A 19,880-nucleotide genomic window follows, 5' to 3' on the forward strand; every position below is an offset into this window, starting at 1 on the left:
GAGTGACACTGGCTTCCAGTTCTTTAGAAGGCCCGGATCTCCCTTCTTGGGCAGCAGGGTCAGGACGGCCCTCGTGCAGCTCAGGGGCAACAGTTCCGAGTCCAAGCAGGAGTTAAAAACTTGGAACAGGTCTTCCCCCAGTAAAGTCCAAAACCTGGTGCAGAACTCTGTAGGGAGACCGTTGATCCCGGGAGACCGTCCACAGATAAGCTGCTGGAGCGCCGTGGACATCTCAAAGGAGAAACTGGACTCCAGTGATGCCGAGATGGACTCCTCCAGCTGTGGGAGCCCCTCCAGGATCTGAGCCACGCCACCAGGGTCACATGTCTCTGTGCTGAACAGGTCAGAGTAGAACCTGATGGCCAGCTTCCTCATCTCAGCAGGGTCTGATGGTATTGTTCCATTGTTGTGTTTGAGGTGTGTCATCATATTGTTTTTCCTGGGTTTTTTCTCTAATTTGAAGAAGTAGCGGGTCGGTGCATCAATTTCTTTAATTGAGGTGATCTGGTTTTTGAGTAAAGACCCTTGTGCTTTTGTGTGGAGGAAAGTGTTTAACAGTTTCTTCCTGTCACGTAATGTTTTATTGCCGTCAGTCGCTTTAGTGATTTGTTCTTCCAGTGTACTAATTTCCTGTTCTAATCGATGGAGATGGTTTTTTTGTGTTTGTGTTCTGTGAGCAGTGTACTGCTCGCAAAAGAGTTTAATTTGAGTTTTCCCCACCTCCCACCATTTGGCCAAACTCACAAAGTCCAGTTTCGTCTGTCTCCACTGGGTCCAGAAGACGGCAAAAGCCTGACAGAAGAGAGTGTCCTGAGTGAGCTGGAGGTTAAAGGTCCAATATGGAGGAGGCTGTGGGCGTGTCTGTAGAGACACGTCTGTGACCAGGAGGTGGTGGTCAGAGAAACCTACCGGTGTGATGGAGGACTGGACCAGACGGTTATTATGTGTTCTGTTGATGTAGATCCGGTCCAGCCTGGCTGCACTGACCCTGCTGTCTGTGGCCTTTACCCAGGTGTACACCTGGAGGTGAAGGGTTCTCCAGGTGTCTAACAAGTCATTATCGGTTGGGAAGGTGGAAAGGGGGGACACTGATGGTGGGTGTGGTTCTTGTGTGTTCCTGTCAGAGTCTGGATGGGTGGTGCAGTTCCAATCTCCTCCTGTGATTATAAAAGAACTGCTGTTAAGTTGTTTTAGTTTAGTGTTCAGTTTATGAAAGAGTCGAACACGGTTGGCCCCGGTGTTATGGGCATAGACGTTAATGAATGTGAACTTGGTTCCTCTTATTTTTGCCTGCACCACCTGAGCCCTGCCCTGCTCCACCTCGCAGGAGGAAATGTCTGCAGGATACAGGCGGGGTGAGAACAACACTGCGACTCCTGCACTGAAGTTAGTGCCATGGCTGAAGACGGTTTCCCGTCTCCAGCCCAGGAGCCAGTCTCTTTCATTACCAAGGGAGCTGTGCGTCTCCTGGAGGAGGAGGACGATTAATGTTCTTATCTTTGTACAGCTCCAATATTAGTGCTCTCCTTTCTCTGTCTCTCCCTCCGTTCATATTTAGAGTAGCCACTCTGAGAGTCTCCATGAGGAGAGAGAAGAAGAGCAGGACAGTGAACCACCACCAATGAGAGAAAACCAGCTTCAGAATAAGATCCATATTGTTTATGTGTTTCAGGAAAGAGTCTTCCCTCTCCTTTCCTTCCTCAGTTTCATCAGGAGTTTCTTCAAACGGAATCGTTTCTGTTTGCTGAGTTCGTCAGTGCTGGCCTGTTTTTTTTAATTTTTAGAAGAGAATTAATGAATTTGTCCACGTCTGAAAAAAAGTCCTTCACGTCCACTGATTGTCGTCCGTAAGTCTCGTCCAGAAAGTCGTTTATTTCTTGTAACGTGTATGAAGTTGAGTCGTCCTGAGAGGGAGAGTCAGAGCACTGGGATGGAGTCGTCGTCTTCCATGTCGTCGTCCAGGTGTTTGTCTGTCAGGTCACTGGTGTCAGTGTGGGGTGTGTGTGTGTGTGTGCTGGGGGTGTCAGTGTGGGGTGTGTGTGTATGTGTGTGTGTGCTGGGGGTGTCAGTTTGCTCAGTGTGTGTTACAGTCTCTATCAGTCCATTATCTTCAACAGTGTGCGTCTCTTTATTTTTCTTGTCTGTATTTATTTCTCTGTCATCCTGTAACTTTCTCTTGTGATGGAGAGCAGTTTACAGCCTCCTCTACCTCCGTCTTTTCTGCCTGCGGCTCTGGCGCCGCATCGGCGCCCGGGGTCGGGGCCCATGCCGGCGACCCAGCGGGAGCGCTAGCACCGGGGGTTGACCATTTGGACCGTGGCCCACCGGGAGACCCAGCACCCACAGCCTCCGGCCCGAGCCGTGGCGCAGCCCAAGCCGCCGCCGCGTGCAGGCTGCTCTCTGTGCGGACACGTCAGACGTTTATGTCCGACATCCCCGCACTCAAAACAGTTCATGCTCCCCGAGCTGGCGTACAGCGTGTAGTACCCGTCTCCGTACTTCACTTTAAAGGACACCTCCAGCATCTGTTCCGGGTCATTCAGGTACATGAACTCCTGTCTGCGGAGGGACTGGACGTGCTGTCATTTTTACAGTTGAATTAGATTTCTCTGAAGCCGCTACAGAAACTTCCCGAAGCGGGTCAGTTGGTTCTCCAGCAGGTGGTCGGGGATGAACGGGAGAACCCCGGACACAGTGACCCGGGTAGACGGGACAAACAGCTGTTACACCGGTACAGGGAATCGTACTCGATGATCTACTGATTACTGCTCAACCAGTGAGTGAACCATCTTCTCCTCATGGAGAAAAGCCACCACGGCTTGTTCATCCTGGAGCCATACAGTATATTAATATGACCCACCACATCTCCAATATTGAGGAGAACGTCCTCCACAGAGGACCGGGGGTCAGCCACCACCCCAACACCTTGTTTGATGGAGGGAGGAGGCGAGCCCTCCTCCGGGAGGGACGCCATCACTCCTCCAACAAAACACTTGATTTGCTCACAGAAAAAATTATTTTTGTTCAAAGTGATGAATGAACCTCCTCTTATCTTCACATGGAGGAACCAGGGGAGGAGAAACACCGAGAATTAAAGTGCAGTTTACACACTCAAACTTCTCCCAACGCTTCACACACACTCACACCCACACACTCCCGGAATGAGAGACAGAGAGAGAGAGAGAGAGAGAGAGAGAGAGAGAGAGAGAGAGAGAGAGAGAGAGAGATCTAAACTGAACATGATAGAGAAGGTGTCACAATAAGGGGAGCTACGGTCGGAGGAGGTGTGTGTGTGTGTGTGTGTGTGTGTGTGTGTGTTGCTCAAAATACATTTAATTCTATCTATATGACAATGATAATAAAAGGATTGATTGATTGATTGATTGAAAATAGATCATATATTTATGTGTATTTATTTGCCTAAAATATATATTTATTGAGTTACATCTATTATTTACAAGCCATTTATTTCTATGTGAATATTTGTGTGTGTATGTGAATTATGGCATGGCGTTTAGGAAATGAATCTTTAAATATATTGAACGAACCTTGACTATATGAAATGAGCAACAGTTGTTTCTGTCACTTTAAGCAACTAGGACATGATAAACTCAGTAGCAAATGCTTACAAAAACTCAGATACCCCACTGAACAATTATTTCTGACAAAGAACTTCGGTTACTTTTTAAGCAAGGCCGACCTTCATCAGCCAAAACCTGCTGTACCATTAGAGGTGTAATAAACACACATGCTGCTCTGTGCAGGCTCGTGCCAGGGACGACTTGAAGCCTTCACCTACACTTTCAGCCGATTTTCCCACAAAACCCGCGTATTATGTATCACCGTGCGGACGAGCACGAGCTGTGAATTTAATTTACACTATTTATTCCAATATTTGTAGTTGAGAGGCAACATTTATGTCTGAATATACCATTAAACCATGTTACAGTGATTAATACAGCAGGAATATAGTTTACAGCAGTAATACAAACGTTTAATGGCATGGTAATTATCTCCATCAGCCTCCAATGGGATTTGTGCGTAACGTGTCCAAGGCTGACAATGTCTCGCCGATCATCAAATACATTCAATATAAAATACTTTGGGCTGCAGTGGGCTATGAATGTGGACGATTTGTACTGTATCTAAAGGATATATGAAGAGCTTGATAAATCTGCAGTCCTGGAGAAATGTCGCGTCAGAGCATTGCACACGTTACACACGGCAATTCATTGTATCTTACTTTTATCAAGTCACTTGAAAATGATACTAAGCTGCTCCTGAATAAACATACAGTCCTGTAGACAAAGCAGTGTTCCGTTAATAGCTCTGCTTTTTTATGAAGACGCCCTGTTAGCAGGGATCATAGCTTCTTTTCACACTTCTCTGTCCGCAGAGAAACACACACTCTACTCTGCCCGGTGTAGATATGTGTCTAGGTATTATAATTAACTTAACGCGCCTTTTGATTGGACATCGATACATGAGTATTGTCGAAAAATAGGGTGAAAGCGTAAATAAATGCCGCAGTTTGTCCATGAAGTGCATACCGAACCCCCCCACCGAACTTCTTGGTCAGAAGTAGAAGTTGGTGGGTCTTTGAGTGACCTCATTGCTTACAATTGCATCATCATCATTTGTTGCAGACTTCTTCAAAGAATAACTAAATAAAGACTTCATATATAGTCTTTATAGTTTTGTGTGAAGCTAATTCATCATTTTAATTTGTTGTGATTACATTTACGGTAAAAATTCCGTTTATTTAAAAGAAGGGCCAAATCACAAGTGTTTTTCTACATAAGATACATATTATTACTTTATATCATCAAACAGATCTTGAATCCTCCTTAATGGCTTTATGATCTACAGCATCAGGACCGTTACAACAATAAATCCTTTAAAAGCTAATAAGATGTTTTTAAATTTAAAATAACTGGTGAAGTCCATGGCGAGAGTTGCTTGAAGGAGGGATGTTATTTTTCCAGCATGCATTTCATTTCAAGCAGCAGCCACACAGAAAATAACTTGTTTAAACTCCAGTTTGTCTCCTGCAGAATAGTGATCAATATACCTGATAGTGCACTCTGTGACCAGTAGATGGCGCCTGGTGTAAATCCTAGCAAGCACAGCAGACAGGTTCAAGGTTAACACAGCCCAAGAATTTCCATCCAGAGAGCAGGCAGAAGAAAAGCTTCACACGAGTGTTAAAGTTTGCTTCATGAGACACACACGCTCCCAGAGGAGCCACTCGCTGATCGCTCTATAAATAACAGAGAGTGCAGACGTGATGCAGCTTGTAATAATGATGAAAAGGGAAGAAACAGCCGAGAAGGAGGAGGGGGAGGGTGATGAAGACTTGCCTCCTGCAGCCTGTCGATGTAGAGTCGGCACGTCTCCAGGTCACAGTCGCCTCTCACCACCACGATGCCCACTGGGATGGCTGGAACACACACACACACACACACAGTCTCAGAGTGGCAGGAAAAGGAATATAATGAGCCGTTTTAGTTTGTAGTTCCTCCTCACATGTTTTATGAAGATCTTCTTCCATTTGAAGAAAAACCTGACGGCTCTCTGCCTGACGCCTTTTAGCTTTGAGTCCATAATCGCACAAAATCTGCTGTGACCATGTTGCAGTGGACGGATGAAAGTTATCTGAGAGAATTGATAACATGCAGTTGAACACGTCATCTCTTCACCATCATTCCATCATCAAACCTCCTAAAAGGATGAAGAGCAGACTGACTGCTGAAGGCTCATTCAATAATGCCTGATTCACACAAGCTAAATGGAAAGGAAGAGTAAACTATGACAGTGATCTAGGATAAATAATGAGTTGGTTAGGAAATTGCTGACCTCTGAATTTTTCATGTGATCTTGGGGGCTGATGACTAGTTAGAGAAAGAAAACTGATAGAAATAGACATTTATGAGTGATTTGCACTCTGCACATGAAACATTAAATGCACACGGTTTGCCAAATCTAATGATTGAAATTGACCATTTTTCTGCAGATAAATATGATGAGAGCAGATATATAGTCATCAGATGTCAAACAGAACGCAGCTTGTGAGGATCAGAGTAACAGTCTGGGCGTTAATTTCTCATTGCTCACTTTTCATTACTAATTTTTAACTGACAGCATGTAAAATAAGGGTGTTAAACATCAGGCCAGTGGGCCAAAACCGGCACGCAAGAGGCTCCAAGTCTGGCCAAACCTCCAAGGAAATGGTAAAGAGTTCAGAGTAAACATTGATTTTTTTTTTTTTCAAACAACTTTCCACAGAGTAGCAACACAACATGACAGTGAGACTCGAGTTAAGATCTCATGATGCTGCCATGAAAACAAACTCCCCTCAAAACCACGCTGTTAGGAGTAAAAACACCCAAATTGAAACAGTTCACCGTATTTTGCACCAGAAGGTTTCATTAAAATTGGCTTTATGTTGAGATTGTAGTCAATTTGAGCAGACCACAACAAAGAAATATTCTGACGGGGGGGGGTAGCCCACCACTGCTGCGTTAGCTAGAGCGTTATTCAGCGTCCTGTGAAGAGAGGAAGAGAAGAGGAAGAGAAGAGGAAGAGCCTTACAGATGTCTCGCAGCCGCTCTTTGTCATACTGCAGCCGGTCGTACTCCTGCAGGCTGATGCGATTCACTCGCAGACGCAGACGGTCGGGGACTGCATGAGGACTGTGGCGGGAGAGGAGGACACACACGTGCACCCAACACACACACGCACACACACACACACAGAGTTCAGACCCGGGCGAGCACACAGTGAAACACCCATGCACCAGACACACACAGAAACACATCACAAACTGAATCTGAGCTTTCACCATGGTTTTCCAACAGAACATTGAGCGTACGACTGTGTTCAGAAAACGTTTCGGATGGCCACCGATCAAAGGTCAGAGAAGTTCTGCTGCAGCATGACAACGACTTTGTGTTTGAGTTTCAGGCGGGAACACACTTTTCAAGTCAACGTTTGTTGGCGGCGTTGCCTTGGAGGTGTATGGGTGAAATGGAAGAGAGACAAACGGCCCGTCCACCAGCCAGCCTCCAGAAACTCAAACATCAAACTCTTACCTGACGACACAGAGAGGCAGTCAAAAGGATTTTAACTCCTTGCAGTCAAAGCTGAAGCCTGACGCTAAGACGAGAGGCTTTGAGGTGGAGGAGGGTGGGTGAGTGGTGGTGGGGGGGGGGGGGGGGGGGGGGGGTGGCGGATGTGAGGAGAGAGCCGAGGCTCTGTGCAGATTTAAGCCAAGCAGAATGTGAAGCAGGCAGGAAGAACATGAGACAAGAAGCAAACTAAGTAGGAGAGCTTCAAAACGCTGTCTCTCTCTCTCTCTCTCTCTCTCTCTCTCTCTCTCTCTCTCTCTCTCTCTCTCTCTCACACACGCACACACAGGTTCCACCAATACGACTTCTGAACACACTGTCTTTCAATACAGCTCTACTTCTAGAATTTAAAAAAATTGCATTGAATAGTTTTATTGGTACAATGAATTAAATAAATTAACTGAACACTTAAAAGCAGGAGTCTGAGGCTCAATTTCCACGACAACATAAAAAAAAAAAACAACACATTGAATTTTTGTTTTCGTTTCAGAAAAGTTTCCTTTCGAGGATGATGTCCATTTCTATGGAAACAGAAACACTGAAAACAATGTCGTTTTCATGTTGGGCCACTCGTGGGCGCTGCTGTTTGTTCTTGTACTTTTGAATAGAATTTTACCGACACTTAGTTAAAATATAAATGTGTAATCTTTAAAGTCATCATTTGTTACGGATTACATGCGTATGCCTTGTAATTAGTTGTCAGTCCTAAAATATCCAGTAGCTTCTTCATCTGTTACACTAAAACTAATTTCATGATTTCATGACACTTGAAATACGATTAATTCTCAAATTGTGCTTTTTAATGAATTTTTGGGACTGATTTAAAAAAAAGTTATAATAAATGTATTTTAATTTGGTGGTGAAATTAAAATTAGGATTGGAGCGTTAACGATAACAGCTACTGTGAGTAAAATACACTTTGAACTATGGACAGAATTGCTCAGTTTTTAAAAACAGTCTTGACCTGAACAGGAAACACCTGGAGCGTATTGGTGCTACCTGATTGGACGAGAGGGCATTGCATCATAAAGTAGGTGGGGGCTCACACACAGCAACAGTCTGAGGTACTTACACAGAGAAGGAGTCGGGGGGAGCAGAGAGGCGGCGCAGATCAGCTGCACACACCTTCTGAATACTACACACACACACACACACACACACACACACACACACACACACACACACACACACAGGAGAGGAGGATCGATGGCAGTGAGGAGGATAAGAGGTTAAAAAAAGGAGATGAAGGAGGCATGAAGAGAAATTAGGAGAAGAAAAGTACAGAACAAGAAGTGGGGAAAAAGAAAGAAAGAAAGAAAGAAAGGAGAGAAGGAGAGAGGGAAAGAAGGACAGGCGAAGAGTGGAAAAGGAGAGAAGGAAAGAAGGAGAAAAGGAAAGAGAGAGAGAGAAGGTAAGAAGGAGAGAAGTGGAAAGACGGGACAACAGAAAAGATAAAGGGGGAAGATAAGTAAAGGTAAAAAAAGGAGTTGAGAAAGAAGCAAAGAATGTAAATGAAGAAGGGAGGAAAAAGAGAAGAGTTTGAAGACAGAAGGAGAGAAGTAAAGACATTGAGAAGGATGACAAGGTGAGCAAATTAGATGAGAGGAAATAAAGAAGAGGAAAAATGTGAAAGAGAAGAAGAGAAAAACAGGAGAGAAGGAGAGGATGAAAAAAGAGGAGGGGAGATGAAGGAGAAGAAAAAGGTGAAAAAGGGAGAAAGGAGGATGGAAGATAGAAATGGTAAAAAGCAAGTGAATCCCAGTGAGGGTTGGAGGGATGAAGAAATGAGGGAAGACGGAAAGAAGAAGAAGAGCAAACGGAGAAAAGCCCAGAGGTCAGTAGACAAACAAACAGCAGAGCACAACGTCCAGCAAACACTACTGACAATACAGACTGACTACCGACTGGAGCTACTGACACTAACTACTGACAATAACTACTGATTGTTATGACTGACTAACTACAGACACTAACTACTGACATTAACTACTGACTTTAACTGCTGACATTAACTACTGACAGTAACTATTGACTGTGACTAAAGACACTAACTTCTGACATTAACTACTGACCGAAACTACTGACACTAACTACTGACTGTAACTACTCACTATAAGTACTGACAGTAACTACTGACACTAACTACTGACTGTTATTACTGACACTACTGACATTAACGACTGATTGTGACTACTGACTGTTACTACTGACACTAAATACTAACATTAACTACTAACACTAACCACTGACTGTTAATACTGACTTGGAACTACTGACTGTAACTACTGACTGTTACTACTGACACTAATTACTTACACTAACTACTGACTGTTACTACTGACACTAAATACTAACATTAACTACTAACACTAACCACTGACTGTTAATACTGACTTGGAACTACTGACTGTAACTACTGACTGTTACTACTGACACTAATTACTTACACTAACTACTGTCTGTTACTACTGACACTAACTACTGACTGTAACTACTGACTGTTACTACTGACACTAATTACTTACACTAACTACTGTCTGTTACTACTGACACTAACTACTGACTGTAACTACTGACTGTTGCTTCTTACACTAACTACTGACTGGAACCACTGACACTAACTACTGACTGTAACCACTGACACTAACTACTGACTGTAACTACTGTCATCAACTACTGACTGTAACTACAAACAATAACTACTGACTGTTGCTAGCCAGTAGGGATTGACTGCAGCTACAGAACATCCCATGCACACAGTCCATGTAGCTCATGACGTTGTTACAGAAACAGAGCGACAGATATAACAACAGATAAACATGATCAACATGAGGAAAGGTCAGTGCTGGAGCGATGGAGGGAGTGTCAGTAGCACACAGTGTCTGTCAGGAGCTGCTTACATCTCCAGCACTCAATCGATAAAGTTGTGATCTGAGCGAGTGACGAGGGAAACCACCGAGTGTCACGTGTCAGGAGACAACCCGATCAACCTGACGCTCAAACTGGACTGTGTGTGTGTGTGTGCGTGTGTGTGTGTGTGTGTGTGTGTGTGTGTGTGTGTGTGTGCGTGAGAGAGAGAGAGACTCACTCGTTCAGCAGAGGCACGGAGGTGCGTCTCTTGCTCTTCTGGACCATGTTGGCCTGGTTTCGGAGCGAGATGCGGAGAGTGGACGGAGCCAGTCGACACGGCTCGCCATCAACCTGCACACAAACGCGGAGCGAAGAAAAGTGATTCCTATAGAAACATTTCAGTAAAAAGAACAGTCACGGTGATTTACACCAACACACTGCAGAATTATGACAGAGTTCCCATTCCTATGACAACGCATCACTTTTGTGTTTTCATTTGAGAAACGTTTTGCATTTGCACGCCGGTGTTCTGTGCACAGTGTTCGGTGCACCGCGTCAACAGAGGCCAATACAGATCATTCTTCAATAACAATCAGAACTCTATTGTGTCTATTAAGTACACAACTACCACAAGTTTAATTTTCTGTTTCTGTAAAAAGTACAATTCTGTCTCGTGTTGTGAAGTGAAAGTTCAGATTGACCAACACAAATATTCTACATGTGGCGTCTGTGACGAAGCTGTAGGTGTCAATATAGTTTGAAATATAAGATTAGAATACAAATCTGATCACTTTGGATTTAGTTCTGTATTTAATTCTATTTTTATATTAAGTTCTGCGTTTGATCTTTTCTCTTTTTTTAACTGTGTTGTGAAGCACTTTGTGGATTTTTTACTGTGAAAGGTGCTGTATAAATAAACGTTACTTACTTAATTATGTACTTACTTTTTATTTGTACATTTGCTGATTATTATTTTTTTGTAAATTTGATACAAGGGAATTCTATCTGATTGGTGGATGGTTGTTTTGTGTCACCTGAACAGGTACGGTCTTGAAGGTTGTAAGGATGACCTCTCTGCACTGGTGCAGCCTCTCTCCATGACCTCCGACCTGCAGCGCGGCCTAGTGGACGGCGGAGGGAGTGACACTGTGAGACCCTACCCACTGCCTGATCACTTTATTGACCAGCTTCATTTTTCTCACCAGCGACGCCATGGTGAAGCCGATCACCTCAATGCAGCCGTCGTCGTGTCGCTGAGGCTCGAAGTCTCGATGGTCACCGGTGTTTCCCCACGGCATGGTGCCAGCACAGTACCTGGAAGCAGAACAGAGAGAACATGCAACCTCCACACAACCTCCAAGCTCTCTGAAGAGAAAGACTAAAAACTGGAACTGTGGAGATTTTTCACCATGAAACAAACGTTTGAAGCGGCAGTACCTGGGGATGTTTAGAAAGACAATGCACTGGAACTTCAGCTCCTGGATCTTTGGAGTCAGATCTGTACCGTCACACTGTGAACAAACATTGATTTCCATTTGAACACAGGACAGGATGATTCACACACAATATTGCTGCAATGTGATTACATTCATACAGTCAGAACATTTAAAGCATGGGTTGTCAATGTGCGGCCTTATTGCCGGTACTTTATATCCGACTGTGGATTGGTTTGAACGTTTGAATCTAGGCTTCGTGGTCTTTGGCCACATTCACAGGCAACTACGTCGAGGCATAAGCAGGAATTACAGATGTGGCCTTTAGGGGTGCTGTGACTCACCAAATACACCAAAACGCAGAAGATGACATAGGGCAGTGGTTCCCAACCTTTTTTGACCAGTGTACCCCTTGAGCTGGTTTCCATGTGAAAAGTACCCCCTCTCTCGTGTGTGATTATTCGCCTTAATGTGTACTTATATTTAACCCTTTGTCTTTCTATCTATCCAACTGCTCATTTAAATAAAACAATTATTGTGAGTGTAAAAACATACCTTTTAATGAGACACTTGCGCTTGCTTGTCTTTCATAAGTCTTTCATAATTCCTTTTTCCACTGGGCTCCCCTGTGCCTGCGTCCGAGGCGACGGTAGCAGTAGCGGTAGCTGGACGTTTACTCCTGCCTAGCCATGCATCCATGTTTACAGTCGGTATGCAGCTAGAGTTAGCTAGCTTCGCGAATCGTGCGCGCCCGCAGCAAGAACGTGAACCTTTTTTTTTTTTTTTTTAAAGCGCGCCACTTTATAGTCTTTTCATATTATGTGCATTGTAGTGTTACAATCACTGTGGACGAACTGCTACTCATGGAAAATAAACGTATGGCCTTACTAAAATTCATGATATAATACAATATAATATAGTATAATTTTTTTTTTTTTGTGTGTGGATACTGTAGGCTAATTTATAATCTTTCTGCGTACCCCCTGCAATACCCTCGCGTACCCCTAGGGGTCCGTGTACCCCCGGTTGGGAATCACTGACATAGGCAACATAGAATAATAGAAATTGATTCCTGCTCATAGACTTCTATATAACTCTGAATTATATATGTCTATGCTCCAGCTCCTTGAGAAATCCAACATGCCACCGCATTAACCCTGAGAGTTTCTACAGCTCAACTTGGAGCATGTAGTCTGCGATTGTAGTGGTGATCAGGGTTGGGGTTGGGGTTAGTGGTTGGGGGTGAGGGGGCATCATTGCTTTCCACAGATGTGCGTCTTGCCCATCCACACCTCAAAGCCCAGCCAACCTCTTAGAATTTCCCCAGTCTGGGCTGTGACCCATGTTAAAAAGAAATAATAATACATTTTCAGGCCTTTTAAACGCCATCAGTGTGGATGATCAGACAACAACGGTGCGTTTATATGAAACGGCGTTCTCATGTGGACAGACCCTTTCACATACACGTACTCTGAAATGGACTGCACACAAGACTGTCGTTTACCAAATTTGACTGTAGAGGGCAGAAAACCCCATTTGGGAATTTATGTGCACAAGGTTTTCCCAGGTTTACTCACTTTTGGCCAGGTTTAGCCTCATTTATGAATTAAGATGCATTCATTACTGAATGCAAACCAATAAATATTAATCATAAAGATGCAACCTGTTCATTAAAATTATTACATTTGGGATTTTTTTTTTTTCTATCCGTTTCTATCAGTCGTTTCTTCCTTTCATGGCCCAGTCCAAGTACGGGTTCCTGAATTGGCCCTCAGCTATCAAAACGTTGAGAATGTCTGATTTGATGTGAAAGGTTTGAAGCATTTTTCAAACTTTAATTATTAGAATTAGAGTCTAGCGTTAGAGATAATGTCGGTTTCGACATCTGTACAAAATAAAGAATAAAAAGCATCTCATCCTGGTATCTACCACTTATGTTTACACGGTTCTGGACAAGAACAAAAACTTGTCATTCTCAGTTTTTACAGTTATTACACTACAATTTCAAAATGGAAAAAATATGCTGTTTGTGACTAGATTAATCAAAAAGACAACAAATTATAATATTGGAATTTGTGGTGAGAACTTTTTCACTTCCTGGGGTTTTCTGAGAATAAATAACCATTGAAAGGAAACATTCATGTTTTATTTGGTGTTTTGACCTCCGTACAGGTCAGGGAGTGTCCAGAGTGTCGCTGTCCCTTGTTATACTTTAATGTCTCGCTGAAGGACATGTCGACGTGGAAGACGATACAGGCACAGAGAGAGAGAGAGAGAGAGAGAGAGAGATCTAAGCTGAACATGATAGAGAAGGTGTCACACTGCGTGTTAACACTCACCACTACTCTGACGTGCTTGGACAAATCCCTGGAGCTCCTCTGGAGGAAATCTGAGAATGCAGCCTTGACACACACACACACACACACACACACACACACACACACACACACACACACACACACACACACACACACACACACACACACACACACACACACACACACACACACACAGAGTAATCAAAAAGAACAACAGTTCATTACATTTCCCTCAGAGATAATCTACATGTTTGCACTCCACCTTCACCCAAAAACGATACACGACAACGTTTCATGTAACAACACCTAATACGTTAAAATAAGCGTTTAATAAGTATAAGTATGTAATAAGTATGCTGGGCCGTGGGAGGTCACCGTTTCTTCGTGCAGAGAACAATACGTTATAAACGTGAACCAAATGGTGAGAACCCAACCCAACAAGGATTCAACGGATGCAGTTGAATCACACTGGTATCGTGTAAAACGGGGCCTAAGACTTTCTAACAGCAGGAAGACAACAGGAGGTCATCCACTCTTATCCTGAACACAGGCACAGCACAGGGCTGTGTATTCGGCCCCCCCTTCTCACCTACACACATCATCAAAACCTGATAATATATACCATCACCATTCAAATGCTCTAATGATCTAATGCTCTCACAGCAGTTCTGACATTATTGAAGCCTATAGATATCTGCATTTAACAATATGGTCATCACACAATAACCTGATGCTCTGCTTCAGAAGATGGAAGCAAAAGCCCCATTTCCACCGCACAAAACGTGCGGGAATGAACAGGTACAGTCCGTTACAGTTTCCAGGTTTCCACTGCAAGAATTTGTGATTTTCCGGAAACAACCGCTCCCAAGGCGGTGGCTTTTCCTCCACCCCTCCGTCGGGGTACCAGGACCACGGAACGGGTGTGAGTTTGAGGAGCCGTCCACTGATTGGTCAGTGATTTACTACACGCCCTCAATATTTGACTAGTAGTAGTAGTAGAGAGCTTCATTATGTTGGTTGTTTGAATCCTCTGCTGTTAGCGTGGTCAGCTTTGCACTGGTTGTTTTTTTTTTTTTCTTTTCTTTGCAGCTCAACTTTCACGTTGGTCGTGAAAGAACGGATGTGAGGCAGGGGGAGACCGGAGCTCGGGACTCTGCATCGCGTCGGAGCTTTCTGTTCACAGCGTCTTCTCTGCGCTGCCAGTCACGCTGTTAGTTTGTGTGACTTTGCATGAGCTAGTATGAGTTTGTGTGCGGGTCACTCACGCCTGCATAGAACATCTTGTTTCGAAAACGGCTGTTAAACTTTTCCGGGTTGGCCTCTGGAAGACACAAAGGAAGAGCAAAATGCATTAACAACGCTGCAGAGACTAAAGAGAGAAAGCGCAGAGGCGTGAAGTTGGAGAAAACTCTGACTCACTGCCACGCGCATGAATGTGCATCTGAATGTGTGAATATTTTATTGTGCTGCGCAGTTTTCAGGAGAGCAGTGCATGAACGAACGTGAGGACAGACACACAGGTGAGAGAAAGGCTTCGGTTGTTTTCACAGACCTCGGGACTCGTGGAACTCCAGGGTGACGTGAGCGTCAAAGCCCAGGCTGAAGTAATTGTTGAACACGTTGAGGGGCAGCTGAGGACACGAGGGGGGAAATACACTGTGTGAGGATCTTTGCATGAATATGAGACAGCTGGTGTGCTCGCTGAGGCCTCCACTGACCGTCCACTTAATGATGCTCATCAGGATTCAGCGCTTTGATCATTTCTTTGGTTTTTATCTTTCACACCAAAACTTATCTGCTCTGTAATGACGTGCTTGTACATCACAAGGTGTTTGAACTGAAAGGACTCCTGCTCATCCTTCCTCTCAGGAATCATCCCACCACCACACCGTCACACCTCCCTCATCAAGCTCTCTGGCGCCCTCAGAAGCAGATCTAACGGCTAGTGGTGGATCCATTATTTGTCTCAGCTCTAAAACTCTTGTAGCGATTATCTCAGCATATATGAAACACAACCAGAGTACCGAAGTTCCCTCTTTTCACGAAAGCTCTACAGCGACCACTCCAACATGCTGCATCTGCAGCCTGCTCTCACCTTCTGCGTCCCCTCCTCCAGCTGGGTGGAGCTCTTCTCCACCAGCAGGTTCCACCGATCCAGCTGCACCACCGAGCCGTCCTCCACATGACACAAAACCTTGGACACCGGCTCGTCTGTGTAACCCTGCAGACACAGGAAGAGGAAGAGGAGGAGGGACAGATGTAGAAGAGAGGCATTATTTTCACCATTCAGAGACAATGACATCCATCTTCCAGAGCACAGTCCCAGCTTATGAGAAGAGGTCTCTACCATCACTCTCACACAGACGGGTGTGACGTCTAAGAATAGATGAAAAGGATGGGCAGAATTCTGAGAACACACACACACACACTTCTTACTAAACAATGTCATTTTGATAGAGATGTCTCAAATCGTAGCCGTTAAAAAATGGCTCTTGATAAATAACCACAATGTTCTCGATATGTGAACTCAACTTGATATCAAAAGAGCCACTAAACCTACAGAAGCTCCACAGATGTGCAGCCGTGACCAATTTCGGGGTAGAAAGTGTCCCAGCTCCCCTTTTTCACAGCGTGACGTGACTGTGCAGCGTTCCTGTCGTTCGCCAAGTAAAATGAACGACGGGAAACGTCTCTGAAGTTCACAACTGCTGGAAGTGTGGGGAGGTCAGTCAGGAGTTAAATGTCAAGGGTTTCCACAGAGAGGTACAACACAGGAAGGAAGCTCTCCTATATCCTGGAATGTGGGCGACTTATTCTGCAGCTTCCACTGAAACGGTCACATCGATGCGTGAGGTTAGGGTTAGAGTCACGTGAGGTTCACACACTGACACGTTGGATTCATTTGGCCTGTCAATCGACTTCAGTAATAAATTATTGTTAATTAATCACAAATTATTGCAGTTTCTTTTCATATATTTAGAATTTGCAGAGCATGAATGCAGCATGTTTTATTCCACTTCAGTTAGTTTTTTTGAGACATATTGCGATAATGATGAAATTGTGATTAATTGTTAAGCCATGGTTCAAATTAAATATAAAGTTTTTACTTTATATGTTATGAGTATATCAATAATTTCCAAAACAATTCACTTCAATATAATTGTGATATTCGGAAATTCACTTGTACATTTTTAATTTGCTTTGATTATTTGTTCTTACAGTGATGGCACATTCACCACAAAGTATAATTAAAATAATTTGCACAAACTTCTTATTGGTTATTTTCTAAATTTCAGCCTCCTGTCGCCTGACCCCCCGTTTACACGACAACATTTCAAGTGAAAACACATCATGTTTCTGTTTCCACGGAAGCAGCAGAAACAATGCAGTTTTCACGTCGGGCCACTTGTTGGTGCTGTTGCTTGTTTTTGTAATGAAGCCACCTACACGTGCAACCGTGTATGTTCACGTTTGTGTGGGTGCATCGCTGCCCACTCTGTAGCAGGAGTCAAGGCGAGGAACCCACCCCGCCCCAGTTGAGCGTCCTGGCGAGGTCGTTTCCCGTTCCCAGAGGAAGCACGGCGACCGGAGGCTGTGGGCTCATCTGCAGCTCGTCCAGCGCAGACAGGATCCAGCCCACCTGCACACACGTGACCGAAAGCCTCAGCATGCACACATCCCAAGGACATCCCGGACAGGGCGAAGCCGAGCAGATTCTCACCGTGCCGTCCCCTCCACACGCCAGGATCCGCAGATTTGGCACTTTGCGATACAGCTCCAACCTGACCAGCAGAAAGTGGAACAATTGTGGAAGAGGAAAATGTTGCTGCAGCTGGAAGCGGCGAGAATCGGTGTTGAGTGGGCGTAATTGGTCCGAGTTTTGTGGAATTGGCTCCGTTCATGAAGAGCGTGTTTGAAACAAAGATGCTAATCATTACACCTGGAGTGAATAGAATCTTTATGAAGTGATGCAGGTTGACTATTAGGTCAAAGCGCATCGATTTCACAAAAGGTTCACATTTGCAAATCGAAACGGTTTCCATGGAAATGGCAGTGACACAAACAAACGATATAGATTAAATGTGGGGCCACTTGTTGGCACTGTAGGACGGAGTAGCTTCTCCTCCGTCTGCACACACAATGAGCCGGAGCGCTTCCAGTCTCATTTCCGCCCGTCTACACTGAGACAGTCGGAGCATTTTCACAAAGTTCCACTTCGGGAGTCGTTCTCAAAAAGTTGAGACCCCGAGCACCGTTGTCATAGAAACGGACACCCAGAATGCAACCAAGGTTTTGTGTTTTCCGTTAAACTGGACCTTTGGCTCAGCCCTCATGAGTTGATGAAGTGAACGCTGACGGCACTCACGCTTCTCTCAGTCCGCCCTGCGACAGGTCGAAGACTTGTCGAGGGTTCAAGATCCACATGAACATCTGTAACACCTTGGCACCCTGCGGAGAACATGATGATGAACTTAATGCAAAACTTCTAGCGCACACCTGAATGACACAAAGTCTTTTTGAGATCAATAAAATTGAAGTCTGACCACCGAAATATATCAACATTTCTGTATTTATTTTAGCTCGATGGATTCAAGGTAAACACCCCATGTTTGAACTGCAGTCGTCTGGTCACACTGTTTAGAATGAGAAACCTGCTGATTTGGACCAATAGAAACATTTACAGATATCCCAGTGCAGACAACCAAACCACACAGAGTATAGATTACATGACAGATTACAGATGTGTTGACCTGATTGCCTCCACTCTTGGGATTGACAAAAACCAAAATGGGCTTCATGAGGGGAGAGGGCAGGGGCTTCAGCATGAAGGGACGCCACTTCGACTCCTGAAAAACAGGGAGGAAAACAGAGATCACACACATAATTCTATTTATGCAGGACACTCTCTACTTTGTTCACTCTCCTCAGACAGGTTTTGTAATAATTAAAGGTGATTAAAGTCATAAAAGATCAAAGACAGAGTGTTAATCCATGAATGAGAACAGGTTGGAACACTATTTATTCATTTTATTTATATCCAGAGAAAAAACACAAAACAGTAAATACTGTCGATTACTGTAAAGTAAGAAAACAACTGAATGGCACAAATATGACAATTATCAAGTGATTGAAGATCAAGCGGTTACTACAGATTACACATATAATCAGCTCCAGGATAATTCTTTAAGATTATTTAAAAAAAATATTATTTACAATAGCAGATATTAGTATACATTTATTCTTACTGTTATGATCCAGATTAGAAGTAAAATAAGAAGACATCTGCATTATTTCAAGCCAAAGTTTTTTAAATGAATGATTTTTAAGTAATGATGCAAAATGTGACCTTGTTTTCTTCTAATTGGATAAAACTTAGGGTTAGGGGTTAATCTAATCGATAACCAATCTAAAGTGGTTATCGATTCATTTCACAACTATTCACGAACATTTGGGAGGAAAATAAGGTTTTTCCTCAGTGTTGTGCACTTCGAAAGGTTTGAAATGAAATAGATGTGTATGAAACAGTTTTATCCATTAATGGAAGTGGTTCATGCTGAGGACAGACACAGTGTTGAAGCTTTAGTCTTGAAGAGATGACAGAAGAAAGCTTTCTCTGAGAGAAAGCACATAAATGATCCGACGATAACTCATATAACTCACGTCCAGTCCTTTCTTACTCGTCCTTCGTTTGAATGATGTGCGTTTTTTCCTCCTGGCAGAGTTTTTCAGTGAGTTCTGTTACACACACACACACACACACACACACACACACACACACACACACACACACACACACACACACACACACACACACACACACACACACACACACACACACACACACACACACATGCAAAAAGAAGTTTTACATTTAGATTCAACGGAGTAATTTCTCATCACTGTCACAACATGACAGACTGACATTTAACAAGCTGCTAACTACCGTGTGTGTGTGTGTGTGTGTGTGTGTGTGCGTGCGTGTGTGCGTGCGCACCTGTGGTTTTCTGACTTTGATGATCCAGGACGGAGGGACGATGACTCCAGCGTGAGCTCCCAGAGAACACGGCTCCTCGATCTGATGCAGCATGAAACACGTCACCTTGTTGTGAAACTGAGAGAGAACAGCGTAATGAACCTTTAATGCCTCTTTA

General features: G+C 43.9%; 1 protein-coding gene across 1 annotated transcript in view; it reads right to left on the reverse strand.

Moving 5' to 3' along the window:
- dgki (diacylglycerol kinase, iota) overlaps positions 1 to 19,880 on the reverse strand; it is a gene marked incomplete at its 5' end in the record, with an annotated part of 102,795 nt that overhangs the window by 13,516 nt on the left and 69,399 nt on the right. The window contains 18 exons of the mRNA XM_080517992.1: positions 5,072 to 5,116; positions 5,361 to 5,440; positions 6,592 to 6,692; positions 8,200 to 8,262; positions 10,216 to 10,328; positions 11,012 to 11,098; positions 11,180 to 11,291; positions 11,415 to 11,488; positions 13,750 to 13,812; positions 14,994 to 15,049; positions 15,281 to 15,359; positions 15,824 to 15,949; positions 17,255 to 17,368; positions 17,450 to 17,510; positions 18,095 to 18,177; positions 18,480 to 18,575; positions 19,390 to 19,464; positions 19,724 to 19,840. Coding sequence (XP_080374118.1) covers positions 5,072 to 5,116; positions 5,361 to 5,440; positions 6,592 to 6,692; positions 8,200 to 8,262; positions 10,216 to 10,328; positions 11,012 to 11,098; positions 11,180 to 11,291; positions 11,415 to 11,488; positions 13,750 to 13,812; positions 14,994 to 15,049; positions 15,281 to 15,359; positions 15,824 to 15,949; positions 17,255 to 17,368; positions 17,450 to 17,510; positions 18,095 to 18,177; positions 18,480 to 18,575; positions 19,390 to 19,464; positions 19,724 to 19,840 — 1,545 coding nt within the window. The remainder of the gene's footprint in view (positions 1 to 5,071; positions 5,117 to 5,360; positions 5,441 to 6,591; positions 6,693 to 8,199; positions 8,263 to 10,215; positions 10,329 to 11,011; positions 11,099 to 11,179; positions 11,292 to 11,414; positions 11,489 to 13,749; positions 13,813 to 14,993; positions 15,050 to 15,280; positions 15,360 to 15,823; positions 15,950 to 17,254; positions 17,369 to 17,449; positions 17,511 to 18,094; positions 18,178 to 18,479; positions 18,576 to 19,389; positions 19,465 to 19,723; positions 19,841 to 19,880) is intronic.

The sequence above is a fragment of the Blennius ocellaris genome (genome assembly GCF_963422515.1).
Source record: "Blennius ocellaris genome assembly, chromosome: 22".
Lineage (NCBI taxonomy): Eukaryota > Metazoa > Chordata > Actinopteri > Blenniiformes > Blenniidae > Blennius > Blennius ocellaris.